Source organism: Dreissena polymorpha, chromosome 6, assembly GCF_020536995.1.
Source record: "Dreissena polymorpha isolate Duluth1 chromosome 6, UMN_Dpol_1.0, whole genome shotgun sequence".
In the NCBI taxonomy this organism is placed as follows: Eukaryota; Metazoa; Mollusca; class Bivalvia; order Myida; family Dreissenidae; genus Dreissena; species Dreissena polymorpha.
The window spans coordinates 52,687,678-52,704,313 of NC_068360.1; the positions used below are offsets into that span (position 1 = coordinate 52,687,678).

Consider the following 16,636-nt stretch of genomic DNA (forward strand, 5'->3'; position numbering starts at 1 on the left):
GCTATGGCAAGTGGGAGTTTTTGACCTGTATTGTGTTTCTAACCGGGCCCCAAGCTTTGTGTAGACTTTTTCGCATCCCCCATGGGGTCGACATGTGTAGGCGACGTCAAATTGGATGTCAACTTCAGGTTCGAAGCCGGCTTTTTTCATGACATTTGCGACATAGTCCTGATTTAGTTCCAATTGTTTGTCGCTCAGTTCTGTTTGTGCTTGTCCCAAGTCCATTAACTTTTTTTGAAATGTTTGCTTGCATGGCGCCTTAATATTAAGCCATGTTAATACAGTAGCTACATCATCCATTCCAATTTTAGATTTGTTAGCACTGGCATTGCTACTAAATAGTTCAAAATCCTGCAGGGGGGCCTCTTGCGGTCTGGATTGTGTCCGACATTGGCAATGTTTGCGAATTAAATCCACAGTAACTACATTTTACACAGATGTAGCCACACAGACCCAGCACGTGTAACTTTCATTTTCATGTTTGGTTTCTTACAACCACTTTGCATGTACATCTTTAATAAGTGCCAGCATTTTCTCATTATTCACAATGAAATTTTCATTGCGGTCACACTCACAATCTGTTTTTTCTTCCTTTTCAGGTTTAGGTCCTGAGAGTGTATGCCAGAGTGTCTGCCTGTGCTAACCCTGCTGTGGTTCTTGACGAATTGACTGTCCCTGGCTTCCTTGTCTGTCAGCCGTACCAGTCGTTTAGAAGCTTTCGGCGCCTCGGAACTTGCACTGGAAACTCCAGGTTGGTGTATTTCAGTGGATGTAGTCCATTTTGGCTTGTGTCCCAGCTTAAACTGGGTGGCTTTCTTGCCTCTACTCCTGCGTGTGCTAATATTCCCCGCGCTTTTTCTGTAATTAAAAGGCATTTTCACACTAAGTACAAATGTATGTCCAAAGTAGAAAAATAGATGTTGACTGAATAGCAACTTTCACAAAAATGATACCCTGGCCTATAAAGACTCCCACAAATGAAGGTTTATCTGCAAAATATCACCAGGTCATTGTTTTGGGGCTCTAATCTTGCTTCAATGGCATCATATTACCATAAGACAAATATTTAGACTAAAAAATGTTGAGTGTATTAAGACTTGGAACTTCATGGTCAAATATGGCTATAGGAATTACCTCCCCTTGCATTGTAAGCACATCTGCTTTAGAGCTGTAGTCTCTGTTCTGTGTGCCATAGGCTTAGATATTTATGCAAGTAATACCAAGTTGACTTAAATCAACTATTTATACAACATTTAGTGCCTTTCAAACCATTTAAACCCCTATATGTGCATCAACTTTGATGAAAAGTGAGTAAAACACACTGATTTTATCGAAAAAATCATCAAAATTCATTTTATTTTTTAACTTGGACCAGTGTTGTGAACAATTTTTTACTCAGGATCAAAGATGAAACTCATTAGGAGTCATTTGTGGCAATATGATTATACCTACATTTCATATCTGTGCAAACTGAGTGATTTTTAGACTTGGGTAGAAAACCAAAAAAATGACCAAAAGTTGCGTGAAAATGCCCGCCTCTGATATGCTCACTAAAAATAGTATGCAATTGTACATTGTAGTTATTTCACAAAGAAAACCACCCAGTTTCATCCAGAATGACTGAAGTATACAAATAATTCAAATTTAGATGGGTTTAAAACTTTTGACTGCTATCTTAAGGAGGCAGTCCTACAGTTTTTTTAGCCTTATCTGCGCATTGGCCCCGGTCAATTTCCTGAATTTAAGGTGTATGGCCTAAAAGAAATTGTTTTTTGACTCCAGGAGCTGAAATGTAAGTATAAATGGTCAATATTCTAGTAATTTCACATGTTTTGAGTAATTCGAAACTAAATGACCTGAATTTTAGTCAACAACAACAACATGCTGAGTGAGAAGTAAACACATGTACTTTCTGCTTGAAACAGCCGGCATTTGACAGATTTCAACGGTGGGTTTAAATAAGTTAGCAGTGCAAAAAAGTTCAATGGTAATGACCCATTTTGTTTGGGTTAGTTTGAAAGCATTTGCTTTGATAGTGCGAAGCATGTTGTCGACTGTGTGCGTATTCTTACCCGGAAAGTTAAATGTGATTGCCGGGTTTATGTAAAAATGGGGTTTTTATGGGCAATTTCCGAGACCCCCGAAAAGGTCTATTTTACCCCAGATATAAATTTAAAGAGCATTTTCTGCATTGTTTTTGTGCTTTATTTTCAAGCTGTTGACGGGCCGCAATGAATATGGTCTGAATATATTTTCAGGTTGTGACTGAAGGCCTTGTTTTGAGGGTGTTTTGCAGACCAGTGCTTGTCGGCCTGGGGATTTTCCAGAAAAACTGTAGACTGCCCCTTAAGGTAAAAAATGCCAAATTTCACATCCAAGGCAGCATAGTCAAATGTGACATTTTTTGATAAAATATAATCATCAACACCTGAAAACAGTTTTCCCATTCAATTCTGACCAATTTGAGCAGAGATATTAACATTTCAGTAGGGGGAGGTAAGCCTGATTTTTGAATAAAACCCTACTTTGCACGACAGTTTAACCACTATACTTATCGTAGGTGATTTAAATTTACATTTCAGAGAGTGAAATCTTCTAAATAGGCATAATAGAATGTGATGCTACAAAATTAAGAGTATTTACTTCACTTTTCTTCAGATTCATCTGTGCTTAAGACCCTGTGACTCATGGCCGCTGCTTTTTTTTTCGAGTTTTCCCCCGGATCAGCTTGTAGTGAAACTGGAAGCTGTTCTGGGTGAAAAGAGTGAGTTGGTTGGTCTGTGTTGCCTGTGGACTGGTGAAACAGATAGGTACGGCTATGGTGTGCACCGTGTTGTTGTATCGGGCAAGCGCATCAAGCTAAAAGTCCACCGTCTCAAGTACTATTTGTGTGATCCCGGACACAGTGCACTGCAGCGCAATTTCCATATCTCACACCTCTGCCACAATAAGCTTTGCATTAATATAGAGCATTTATCGTATGAGCCAGTAACTGTTAATAATTCCCGCAAAGTGTGCCTTACAATGGTCAATGCTCGGGTCACAGGGGCTTCAGGGAATGCTGTCTGTGGTCTGCGGTAAATATACAAGTTAGGTTATTGTTATGTTGCCGTTCGCAGTTTGCATGTACTGTACATCACAAGGTTTTCTGCTTTACACTTTAAGTCCATAGCTATGGTCAGCAGCACTTGTAGATGGCATACTTTCAGAGGCATATAGACCGTCCCGGTACAGGGCTCTGTTTGCGTGCCGCTTTCTAAGGTAGAATCTGACTATTTTGTACCGCACTGAGGCCTTCCTGCGGCTGTCATATTCCCGTCTGCGATCCTTGGCCTTCAGTTGGTTGTATATCATGCTATGTAAACTGATTTTTTTCCCTGTCACCTTTTCTGCCACCTTCATTGATGATTTGCTGGGCCCCATAGACCTTGTATGAACTGCAGAATGACACAGAGCTGCAAAGTTTCTAGCATAGAATGAAGTTTTGGGGGCATAATGAAACACAGATGCATTTAAGCTCTCACAAGCATTTGTGTTAAAGAGCTTTGCCACTTCTTTCAACCCCGTGGCATCAAATGTTTTATTAATGTTTCCTAAAATAATTTTCTTGTCACTCTCCTGGAGTGCTAGTGGCTCTCCATAGGGCAAATGTTTGTACGAGCTGGTCACTCGATAGGTGCACACTCGTGAGCGTTCCTTGCACATCTTGTGATCTCCGGAGAAGCAATGCATGATGTTTTCTATAGCAAATTTGGCCGATCGAAGAAAAAGCTCATCACTGCAGCTCTGTTTTCGCAGTCTTTCCAGTTCAATGCGCACTCGGCAGCGGAGGCAGCTGGCCAGCTTACGCATGTATTCGTCTTTGTTGTACTTTTTTGGAATGGATTTGATGTCTGACTTTGCGGCACGCACATGTCTTTCGAGAGCTCTCAGCTTGTGAACAAAGCACTTGTAGTGGGTGGCCGTCTGCTTTTTTAAGTGATTTGTTTGCTTTTTAAGCTCATAGTAATCCCGTATAGCCTTTGCCGATTGCGTACCAGAGTCGGTGGTTATTGACCTTACTGCCAAAGGACCATCTTTCACTTTATCCAATGACCTGTGAAGTAATACTCGCTCACTGCTTGCAATCGAGGCCTCAGCTGCAAAGGTTTTTGAGCAGTTATCATGCCTGCAGTACCTTTTTCTGCAATGCTTGTTGGCCATGGCTATGGCAAGTGGGAGTTTTTGACCTGTATTGTGTTCTACCAGGGCCCCAAAGCTTTGTGTAGACTTTTCGCATCCCCCCTGGGGTCGACATGTGTAGGCGACGTCAAATTGGATGTCAACTTCAGGTTCGAAGCCGGCTTTTTTCATGACATTTGCGACATAGTCCTGATTTAGTTCCAATTGTTTGTCGCTCAGTTCTGTTTGTGCTTGTCCCAAGTCATTAAACTTTTTTTGAAATGTTTGCTTGCATGGCGCCTTAATATTAAGCCATGTTAATACAGTAGCTACATCATCCATTCCAATTTTAGATTTTAGCACTGGCATTGCTACTAAATAGTTCAAAAATCCTGCAGGGGGGCCTCTTGCGGTCTGGATTGTGTCCGACATTGGCAATGTTTGCGAATTAAATCCACAGTAACTACATTTTACACAGATGTAGACACACAGACCAGCACGTGTAACTTTCATTTTCATGTTTGGTTTCTTACAACCACTTGCATGTACATCTTTAATAAGTGCCAGCATTTTCTCATTATTCACAATGAAATTTTCATTGCGGTCACACTCACAATCTGTTTTTTCTTCCTTTTCAGGTTTAGGTCTGAGAGTGTATGCCAGAGTGTCTGCCTGTGCTAACCCTGCTGTGGTTTCTGACGAATTGACTGTCCCTGGCTTCCTTGTCTGTCAGCCGTACCAGTCGTTTAGAAGCTTTCGGCGCCTCGGAACTTGCACTGGAAACTCCAGGTTGGTGTATTTCAGTGGATGTAGTCCATTTTGGGCTTGTGTCCCAGCTTAAACTGGGTGGCTTTCTTGCCTCTACTCCTGCGTGTGCTAATATTCCCCGCGCTTTTTCTGTAATTAAAAGGCATTTTCACACTAAGTACAAATGTATGTCCAAAGTAGAAAAATAGATGTTGACTGAATAGCAACTTTCACAAAAATGATACCCTGGCCTATAAAGACTCCCACAAATGAAGGTTTTATCTGCAAAATATCACCAGGTCATTGTTTTGGGGCTCTAATCTTGCTTCAATGGCATCATATTACCATAAGACAAATATTTAGACTAAAAAATGTGAGTGTATTAAGACTTGGAACTTCATGGTCAAATATGGCTATAGGAATTACCTCCCTTGCATTGTAAGCACATCTGCTTTAGAGCTGTAGTCTCTGTTTCTGTGTGCCATAGGCTTAGATATTTATGCAAGTAATACCAAGTTGACTTAAATCAACTATTTATACAACATTTAGTGCCTTTCAAACCATTTAAACCCCTATATGTGCATCAACTTTGATGAAAAGTGAGTAAAACACACTGATTTTATCGAAAAAATCATCAAAATTCATTTTATTTTTTAACTTGGACCAGTGTTGTGAACAATTTTTTACTCAGGATCAAAGATGAAACTCATTAGGAGTCATTTGTGGCAATATGATTATACCTACATTTCATATCTGTGCAAACTGAGTGATTTTTAGACTTGGGTAGAAAACCAAAAAAATGACCAAAAAGTTGCGTGAAAATGCCGCCTCTGATATGCTCACTAAAAATAGTATGCAATTGTACATTGTAGTTATTTCACAAAGAAAACCACCCAGTTTCATCCAGAATTGACTGAAGTATACAAATAATTCAAATTTAGATGGGTTTAAAACTTTTGACTGCTATCTTAAGGTAAAAAATGCCAAATTTCACATCCAAGGCAGCATAGTCAAATGTGACATTTTTTGATAAAATATAATCATCAACACCTGAAAACAGTTTTCCCATTCAATTCTGACCAATTTGAGCAGAGATATTAACATTTCAGTAGGGGGAGGTAAGCCTGATTTTTGAATAAAACCCTACTTTGCACGACAGTTTAACCACTATACTTATCGTAGGTGATTTAAATTTACATTTCAGAGAGTGAAATCTTCTAAATAGGCATAATAGAATGTGATGCTACAAAATTAAGAGTATTTACTTCACTTTTCTTCAGATTCATCTGTGCTTAAGACCCTGTGACTCATGGCCGCTGCTTTTTTTTCGAGTTTTCCCCCGGATCAGCTTGTAGTGAAACTGGAAGCTGTTCTGGGTGAAAAGAGTGAGTTGGTTGGTCTGTGTTGCCTGTGGACTGGTGAAACAGATAGGTACGGCTATGGTGTGCACCGTGTTGTTGTATCGGGCAAGCGCATCAAGCTAAAAGTCCACCGTCTCAAGTACTATTTGTGTGATCCCGGACACAGTGCACTGCAGCGCAATTTCCATATCTCACACCTCTGCCACAATAAGCTTTGCATTAATATAGAGCATTTATCGTATGAGCCAGTAACTGTTAATAATTCCCGCAAAGTGTGCCTTACAAATGGTCAATGCTCGGGTCACAGGGGCTTCAGGGAATGCTGTCTGTGGTCTGCGGTAAATATACAAGTTAGGTTATTGTTATGTTGCCGTTCGCAGTTTGCATGTACTGTACATCACAAGGTTTTCTGCTTTACACTTTAAGTCCATAGCTATGGTCAGCAGCACTTGTAGATGGCATACTTTCAGAGGCATATAGACCGTCCCGGTACAGGGCTCTGTTTGCGTGCCGCTTTCTAAGGTAGAATCTGACTATTTTGTACCGCACTGAGGCCTTCCTGCGGCTGTCATATTCCCGTCTGCGATCCTTGGCCTTCAGTTGGTTGTATATCATGCTATGTAAACTGATTTTTTTTCCCTGTCACCTTTTCTGCCACCTTCATTGATGATTTGCTGGGCCCCATAGACCTTGTATGAACTGCAGAATGACACAGAGCTGCAAAGTTTCTAGCATAGAATGAAGTTTTGGGGGCATAATGAAACACAGATGCATTTAAGCTCTCACAAGCATTTGTGTTAAAGAGCTTTGCCACTTCTTTCAACCCCGTGGCATCAAATGTTTTATTAATGTTTCCTAAAATAATTTTCTTGTCACTCTCCTGGAGTGCTAGTGGCTCTCCATAGGGCAAATGTTTGTACGAGCTGGTCACTCGATAGGTGCACACTCGTGAGCGTTCCTTGCACATCTTGTGATCTCCGGAGAAGCAATGCATGATGTTTTCTATAGCAAATTTGGCCGATCGAAGAAAAAGCTCATCACTGCAGCTCTGTTTTCGCAGTCTTTCCAGTTCAATGCGCACTCGGCAGCGGAGGCAGCTGGCCAGCTTACGCATGTATTCGTCTTTGTTGTACTTTTTTGGAATGGATTTGATGTCTGACTTTGCGGCACGCACATGTCTTTCGAGAGCTCTCAGCTTGTGAACAAAGCACTTGTAGTGGGTGGCCGTCTGCTTTTTAAGTGATTTGTTTGCTTTTTAAGCTCATAGTAATCCCGTATAGCCTTTGCCGATTGCGTACCAGAGTCGGTGGTTATTGACCTTACTGCCAAAGGACCATCTTTCACTTTATCCAATGACCTGTGAAGTAATACTCGCTCACTGCTTGCAATCGAGGCCTCAGCTGCAAAGGTTTTTGAGCAGTTATCATGCCTGCAGTACCTTTTTCTGCAATGCTTGTTGGCCATGGCTATGGCAAGTGGGAGTTTTTGACCTGTATTGTGTTCTACCAGGGCCCCAAAGCTTTGTGTAGACTTTTCGCATCCCCCCTGGGGTCGACATGTGTAGGCGACGTCAAATTGGATGTCAACTTCAGGTTCGAAGCCGGCTTTTTTCATGACATTTGCGACATAGTCCTGATTTAGTTCCAATTGTTTGTCGCTCAGTTCTGTTTGTGCTTGTCCCAAGTCATTAAACTTTTTTTGAAATGTTTGCTTGCATGGCGCCTTAATATTAAGCCATGTTAATACAGTAGCTACATCATCCATTCCAATTTTAGATTTTAGCACTGGCATTGCTACTAAATAGTTCAAAAATCCTGCAGGGGGGCCTCTTGCGGTCTGGATTGTGTCCGACATTGGCAATGTTTGCGAATTAAATCCACAGTAACTACATTTTACACAGATGTAGACACACAGACCAGCACGTGTAACTTTCATTTTCATGTTTGGTTTCTTACAACCACTTGCATGTACATCTTTAATAAGTGCCAGCATTTTCTCATTATTCACAATGAAATTTTCATTGCGGTCACACTCACAATCTGTTTTTTCTTCCTTTTCAGGTTTAGGTCTGAGAGTGTATGCCAGAGTGTCTGCCTGTGCTAACCCTGCTGTGGTTCTGACGAATTGACTGTCCCTGGCTTCCTTGTCTGTCAGCCGTACCAGTCGTTTAGAAGCTTTCGGCGCCTCGGAACTTGCACTGGAAACTCCAGGTTGGTGTATTTCAGTGGATGTAGTCCATTTTGGCTTGTGTCCCAGCTTAAACTGGGTGGCTTTCTTGCCTCTACTCCTGCGTGTGCTAATATTCCCCGCGCTTTTTCTGTAATTAAAAGGCATTTTCACACTAAGTACAAATGTATGTCCAAAGTAGAAAAATAGATGTTGACTGAATAGCAACTTTCACAAAAATGATACCCTGGCCTATAAAGACTCCCACAAATGAAGGTTTTATCTGCAAAATATCACCAGGTCATTGTTTTGGGGCTCTAATCTTGCTTCAATGGCATCATATTACCATAAGACAAATATTTAGACTAAAAAATGTGAGTGTATTAAGACTTGGAACTTCATGGTCAAATATGGCTATAGGAATTACCTCCCTTGCATTGTAAGCACATCTGCTTTAGAGCTGTAGTCTCTGTTTCTGTGTGCCATAGGCTTAGATATTTATGCAAGTAATACCAAGTTGACTTAAATCAACTATTTATACAACATTTAGTGCCTTTCAAACCATTTAAACCCCTATATGTGCATCAACTTTGATGAAAAGTGAGTAAAACACACTGATTTTATCGAAAAAATCATCAAAATTCATTTTATTTTTTAACTTGGACCAGTGTTGTGAACAATTTTTTACTCAGGATCAAAGATGAAACTCATTAGGAGTCATTTGTGGCAATATGATTATACCTACATTTCATATCTGTGCAAACTGAGTGATTTTTAGACTTGGGTAGAAAACCAAAAAAATGACCAAAAAGTTGCGTGAAAATGCCGCCTCTGATATGCTCACTAAAAATAGTATGCAATTGTACATTGTAGTTATTTCACAAAGAAAACCACCCAGTTTCATCCAGAATTGACTGAAGTATACAAATAATTCAAATTTAGATGGGTTTAAAACTTTTGACTGCTATCTTAAGGAGGCAGTCTACAGTTTTTTAGCCTTATCTGCGCATTGGCCCCGGTCAATTTCCTGAATTTAAGGTGTATGGCCTAAAAGAAATTGTTTTTTGACTCCAGGAGCTGAAATGTAAGTATAAATGGTCAATATTCTAGTAATTTCACATGTTTTGAGTAATTCGAAACTAAATGACCTGAATTTTAGTCAACAACAACAACATGCTGAGTGAGAAGTAAACACATGTACTTTCTGCTTGAAACAGCCGGCATTTGACAGATTTCAACGGTGGGTTTAAATAAGTTAGCAGTGCAAAAAAGTTCAATGGTAATGACCCATTTTGTTTGGGTTAGTTTGAAAGCATTTGCTTTGATAGTGCGAAGCATGTTGTCGACTGTGTGCGTATTCTTACCCGGAAAGTTAAATGTGATTGCCGGGTTTATGTAAAAATGGGGTTTTTATGGGCAATTTCCGAGACCCCCGAAAAGGTCTATTTTACCCCAGATATAAATTTAAAGAGCATTTTCTGCATTGTTTTGTGCTTTATTTTCAAGCTGTTGACGGGCCGCAATGAATATGGTCTGAATATATTTTCAGGTTGTGACTGAAGGCCTTGTTTTGAGGGTGTTTTGCAGACCAGTGCTTGTCGGCCTGGGGATTTTCCAGAAAAACTGTAGACTGCCCCCAATCCTTCGTTCACTCACACCGAGTTACTAGGACTAGGTCGCGAAAATGAATGCCACTTTGAATTATACACTTTACAACGTCGAAATACACCAAATCACAATTAAAAGATAGCTATTGCAAGTTCAAAAACAAAACTGAAATATATAAGCGCCGAAATGACTTCTTGATCTCAAAACAATGTCACAAACGTAGCCTGCAACCCGGGTGAGTCGCGGTACTTAAGGAATATTCATTTGCGTCTAGAAACCATGTTCAAATATCAGATAAATAATTTTTAAGACAAACATATCTGACTTAACTTCATTGGAAAATAGCCTTTTTATGACAAAAATCCTTCAATTTAAACTGCGGTATCAACAAAAACAACATCACTGTCCGCCATTGTTGTTTATTTACCCTCCTGGTTGACTCGCGGTAAATAGGTTAAACGACACTAATATTAAATTTAACATGAATAAACATAAAGATCTGACATACCATTCAAAGTAACAATCAATAACGTATATAACAATTAGAACATATGGAATTTAAGACATCAAATAAAATAAATATCACAGTTATGTTCAAGCAGTGTCTAATTTTAATTCTCAATATTCAAATAACTGTTCATGTTCATTCATTCTTCTGCGCAATGGGGACACCTGAAGAAGCTATCTCGCCTCAAGAAACGTACATCAGTGCAGAAGCTCAGATGTACCCAATGTGCACACACACTAAATTCACCCCTTATCGTAAGGCTTCTTCTTATGATTTGACTCTCTAATCTGAAAAAATAAATAAATTGAGTTTAATCTAACTTCAACCCTCAAATCAATTAGCTAAATATTGAAGTGTTTATAGAGTCTGACCTATCGAAATAATTTTAAAAAGTCGGTGGTGTGTAACCCCTTCACAAAGAGCATAATATTGGTAGTGTCTGACCTAAGCAACCGCAAGCAGACGAAAAAGTGAATTAGTTGAAAGGGAAATTTGATTTTAACATGGATTTTTACATAATTTTGGTTTAAAATGATGTTTTAAATCGTTTTTGGGTAGTTACTTACCAAAAATCTATTCATACTGGCAGCAAAAGATGTTTTCTGTCAGATTTCAAAAGTAGGTCACGCAGGTTTGTTTACAAACACAATCCAGAGGGCGCTAATGAAATACCGCGAGTCAAAACGACCCGCGACTCAACCGTTTGAAAGCTCGTGTGCAATCAAAAGGGGAGATTATTCCAACGATGTTTTTTCTTGTTTCTCCATTCGGTACACCTCGCACGTTATTTGATTACGCTTTCTTCATATATGGTCATATTACACTCATTCATAACGTTTATTTATAGATGTTTGTGTTGTGACATATATGGTTATGATTACCATATAAGGTAAAGACGGCCAGGGACCAGAGTCGCTCTGTTACACAGCTGATACCGAAACAGAGCACTCAGCCGTTGCAAGCTTGCCGTTATAAATGAAAGCGGCCTTTAAACAAATTCACATTAAATACATGCAAATTAACATTATCCGGATTTAACATAAATCAGCTTCTATTGTTTCCACTTTACTGTAATTTTGACACTTTGACTTATGTATGTTAAAAAGTAGGTTATATTTATTTAAATTTAACCCGAAGAATAACACATAAGATGTACCCCCCCCCCCCTCCCCATAAGACTGGAGGTATGGTTTACACTAAAATTGCAAAATAAAAAAATATTCTAAGGTACAAATTCCCCTTCATGATTGAAGAACTTTTCAGAAAATATTATCCCCACCCGATGATTGATAATAAGGTATTTTTATTTAAATAAAAATGGGTAATATAAAATAATCGTGAATAAAGTAAAAATATGTGTCCTAAGCTCAACATATAATGTCACACTTTGGGGGTCAAAGGTCAACTTCGAGCTTTAAACATCTTTCTTCCGGCGGTATCCTAATAATGTAATGTTAGGACGAAGTTACCACAAATGTTCACCTTGTGGCGACAATGTCTTTTTCCTCTACGACCTGTCTCATTAGCTAAAAGCAACAAGCCAAACTAAGCGGACAAATGTCCAACTTTATCATATGTTTTATACATCCTAAACGCTTCACGTTAATATTCAGCAATCATTTTATCTTCTATAAAAAATCACGCCTTTTAAAATATTGTCTTAACCAAAATTGCTAAAAAAATGACAACAAAAATGAATCAAACGTTTCGGACTGCGATAAAAAAAAACAACGTGGAAGATTCGAATATTGACCTTTTATTTGTATTACCGGACACCATTGAGAATCCCCGCTCCCTTTAAGTCAATATAAACTTATCTCAATTTGCACTTATCGGACTACCGTATCGAAACGTTAAAACCCGACCTCGCCAATTGTTTATATTTAACCCATTTATGCCTAGTGGACTCTCCCATCCTTCTAAATTGGATCAATTTATTTACAAAATTAGGGAAGTCTAGTATATTTATTTCTCTTCTGGAATATTTCTTACAGAAATTCCTTTAAGCAAACGGCGCAAACCCTGATGAGACACTGCATCATGCGGCGTCTCATCTGGGTCAACGCTGTTTGCTAAGGCCTTTTTTCTAGACGCTAGGCATGAATGGGTTAAAACACACCAACACGAATTGTCCCGTTTATACTCCAAGTGGTCGATGGATGATCACCTTGTAGTGTGTGCTTTATATTAATTTGCTTTCATGTCGTAGTATATTCTTTCGTATATTATAGATGCAATTGGTCATTGAATTTACTCTTTTTGTATTCCGAAGCGTCGATGGAAGATCACCTTGTTGGTTGTACTTTATATTATTTTTTCTTTAATGTCTTATTGAATATAGTTTCCTGTATTATATTGGTACGTGGTCATTAACTTCAGATAAAAAATGTTTGGGCATATATGTCTCTCCTGGTAATGCTTCTTTATCATTTTTATGTACACATCAGCACAAATAAAGTTTCAAGACAAAGCATGTTTATTTGCCCTGAAAACATCAATTAACTTAGCATTTTAAGCTGGGGTAAATTATTACGATTGATAGCGTCGCTTTCTGTCTTATTATCTATCACCGAAATTTAGATGATATTCTGATTAATGAAACTTACGTAAAAATGATAGGATATCTATGCATAGAATAAATTAGGTTTCGAATGTTGTCGTATTGTACAAGTATATAAACTACCTTTTTGACACTGATCGAGAGTTCTCCGCATATAATTCTGAACAGATTCTGTATTTTCGAAACTGTAAGAATGCGAGAAAATAAACTATTTACTTCTCAGTTCTGGCATGTATCGTCGTAATAGTTACATAAATTACAAGAATGGTGACATTGTACAATAAAAACCAATGTGGTGACATCTGATATATACACGAATTAAAAATGACAATTGTTACGTAATACAAGACTCATAATAACATAATGGTGAACGCATACGATAAATTATTTCAACATTTAGTTTAAACTGACACATAAATAAATCAGACAACAAAAGACCCTGTTGCGCTGATTAGTTGCACGTCAGCACGTTTGCCATCAAGTAATTACTGGAGGGTTGCTATCAGCGATTGCTATCAGTCAATGTACAAGGTTGTGGTATTTTCAGTATATTACAGGTCGATACGTACGTTTACTGAATGGATGGATGCAATTCGTGGACATTTGCAACGGTATTTCTTAAGCGCTGTGATTCAAATCTCAGAATGCTGCCCGAGTTTTGAATGATCAATAAATACAGTTATCTTCAGTTAATAGTTGTTATTCGGAATTCTCAAGTCTGGGTTTTTCCGATATTTGAGCACGCGCGGTAGGTACAAACAACAGCTGACTAGCATATTTTAAAAGAGAGTGAATCAATAATTTCTCTTATCGCTGAATAGTAAACACCACTTTTTCTGCTCTTTAGACGTTCGTTATAGTTGATAAAAAATACCATGCCTGCATCATTTTTCTTTAGATGAACTAATCTCGATCGTGTTTAATTGGTAAGAATACTATGAAACACGATATAATGCTGCATGTACATGTAAACAGCTTCGGTCAGGTAACTATTTCATTGCATATATTGTGCGCATGCCTGGGCATACAGTTTTTATGGAAGTTTGTCAACGAAACTACCAAGACATTGACTCCATCGTATATATATTATACTATTCAAATATATTTAAAATCATATAGACAAGTACCAAACAACAAAAACCATACTATCCTCAGTCCATTCGTAGTACTAGAACTACTATATCGTTCCAAATCAGTTGGATATTTACGTATATGTCTATTGATATAGCTCTGTTGTGGTGCTTTTTTTAAATATAATCTGAAAAGTAAAGAAAAGTTTTCGCTAAAGACTAAGACCTTAAGATAAGAAGGCACACCACTTACGAGCTTTACCATACATTACTTTTATTTGCTCTATCTATAAAGCATGCCGAAAAAACATGAATAATGTTTTTCCGAAGAAATATTGCATATATGCCTAGCCGTTTGTATTGTTCCTTCATTACCATAAAGCTGACAAAGTCTGATTTTTAGCATAGGTGCAACGCACCTATGCTTAAGGTATATACGACATTTCGAAAACACACATCGATCGGTTGTCCATTATGAAGCCTTACCTGATCAAAAATCAGACGAAATATCTTTTTAATTTAGTTTATGGTAATTCTTACAATTTTTTTTTTGAAACGTTTTTCTAACGTTTTCTTCCAAGAATATTGCTGACACCGTTTTTAGTGAATTTTTCTAAGACCGTTTTACGTGAAAAAACCTTCTAAGAAACTAAAACAAATTTCGTTCGTAAAACAATTCTGTTCTTGTTGATAGTGACCTCACACCTAATTTCTATTTCCTTTGTTTACTGTTCTGTGAGAGGTCAAATGTTTTCTGATTTATGACATGGATTCTGACCTGCCTTTCTATGGATTTGATGAAGTAGAGTTTGAAAGTAATAGAGATGTGTTAATTGAAGTTAAAATGATTTACTTTTAGCCAGAAATTAACGTTACGAGTAGAGCTAACGGTTTAAATGTGGCATCGGATTTAATGGATTCGCGCGAATTCTGTACGAGTGTTGTGTCTGTAAAAAATTAAATGGAAATCTGTAAATGTATTAAGTCGGAAAAGAAAACGGATGGTTGCATAATGGTATGCGTAAAATAATGTAATTCTACGTATTTATTTTCATAGTTATGTCATTTTGTAACCATTCACATTCGTCACTATTTGGAATTCCCGTTTCTAAAAATAGAACATATTGGTAACAAGGGGGGCGACTCGTGATGTCAGCAATCGTTAAGGTTACAATATACTCAATAATCGAGTCATGAAGGCTGTACTCTCTAAACAAATCATCATATTTTCCTCGAAGGCATGTTATACACTTTAGACTGTTGTTCTGGTTTTATCGTTTGGAGATATTGAGAGGGTAAGCATAGGTGTTCACTACTAAATCCCTGAAATAGGATAAAGTTGGAGATTAAAGTAAAAAATGGCACTGCAAAAGGTTACAATCCACTAGATTTTTTTTTATTTGAGTCTAATTCTTTTTTGGTTTGAACATGACATATCTTTTTTATTGCTTAAATCGATTCAGCTCAGAATGCCCGTCAAGAAAAGGTATGGTTATGGGGGTCTCTATGTGCAAACTGTTGTATTTATTTTCGCTCGAAGTTGTCGCTTTTATATCGAAACATATAAGGAAACTATTTAGTATATTTTGACCTTAACATTTACTTCAGCAGCATCTTCCCTGTATCTTGCAACTATGCTTTGAGCGCCATCGGCGCTCTCGTTCGTAATTGTGGAATAGTGAAAATGTTTTGTATGCATAATACACCTGTCATACACATGTAAATGGTAGGTTATGTGTTTTGTCCTGTTTAATTATATGCTGTGGTAAAACACTGTACACGAATTTTTTTATCTTCAAATATAAAATGTGTCACTTTACAAGTATTTATTTTGCTAACACATGCCATGTATGATTTAACACGAATTTATTTTGACAAGCATAGTACGTGCAATTATAGAATTAACACATTGACGAAAGGATATCTCGATGTAAAACTTTTGAATATTAACTATAATGCCGGCGTGGAAAATTTAAGGCAGCCACGATTTGGACGTTTTAGGTATACTCGCCAATATGATGAAGATCGTGACGTCTTGCCTAGGAGAAACAAAGAACCCAAAACAATATATACATTACGCCAAAATACTTAAAACAAACAAGCACACGTTTGCCAGAACTACATATTAAAGATAAATACGATATTTATCTCCGGGGAAAAAACATAACATAAAATTAAAAGTGAACGACATACTTGTCTTTATGTTAGGAAAAATAAATAATGAAAATACAATTCAATTCAATGTTTTATTAGAGTCTCATTCGCAATACATAAACAATTAAAATACATATAAAAGCACAGTTACATGTATGCGACCAATTATAAAATGATGTATAAGAGACTATATAATTACATACTTATATACATTAACAATTATTGACTAACAAATGAATTCCACATCGTTAAAACTTACTTCTATTCAAATAAGTTATTGTTGCTAAGACTATGTGGTTTT

The 16,636-nt window shown here is 37.7% G+C and overlaps 2 protein-coding genes across 4 annotated transcripts in view; one reads left to right on the plus strand and one right to left on the minus strand.

Moving 5' to 3' along the window:
• LOC127835682 (uncharacterized) overlaps positions 1-225 on the minus strand; it is a 5,826-nt gene extending 5,601 nt beyond the window's left edge. The window contains exon 1 of the mRNA XM_052362119.1: positions 44-225. Coding sequence (XP_052218079.1) covers positions 44-225 — 182 coding nt within the window. The remainder of the gene's footprint in view (positions 1-43) is intronic.
• LOC127833413 (thimet oligopeptidase-like) overlaps positions 1-16,636 on the plus strand; it is a 388,329-nt gene that overhangs the window by 253,980 nt on the left and 117,713 nt on the right. The gene's annotated exons all lie outside the window — the stretch shown is intronic.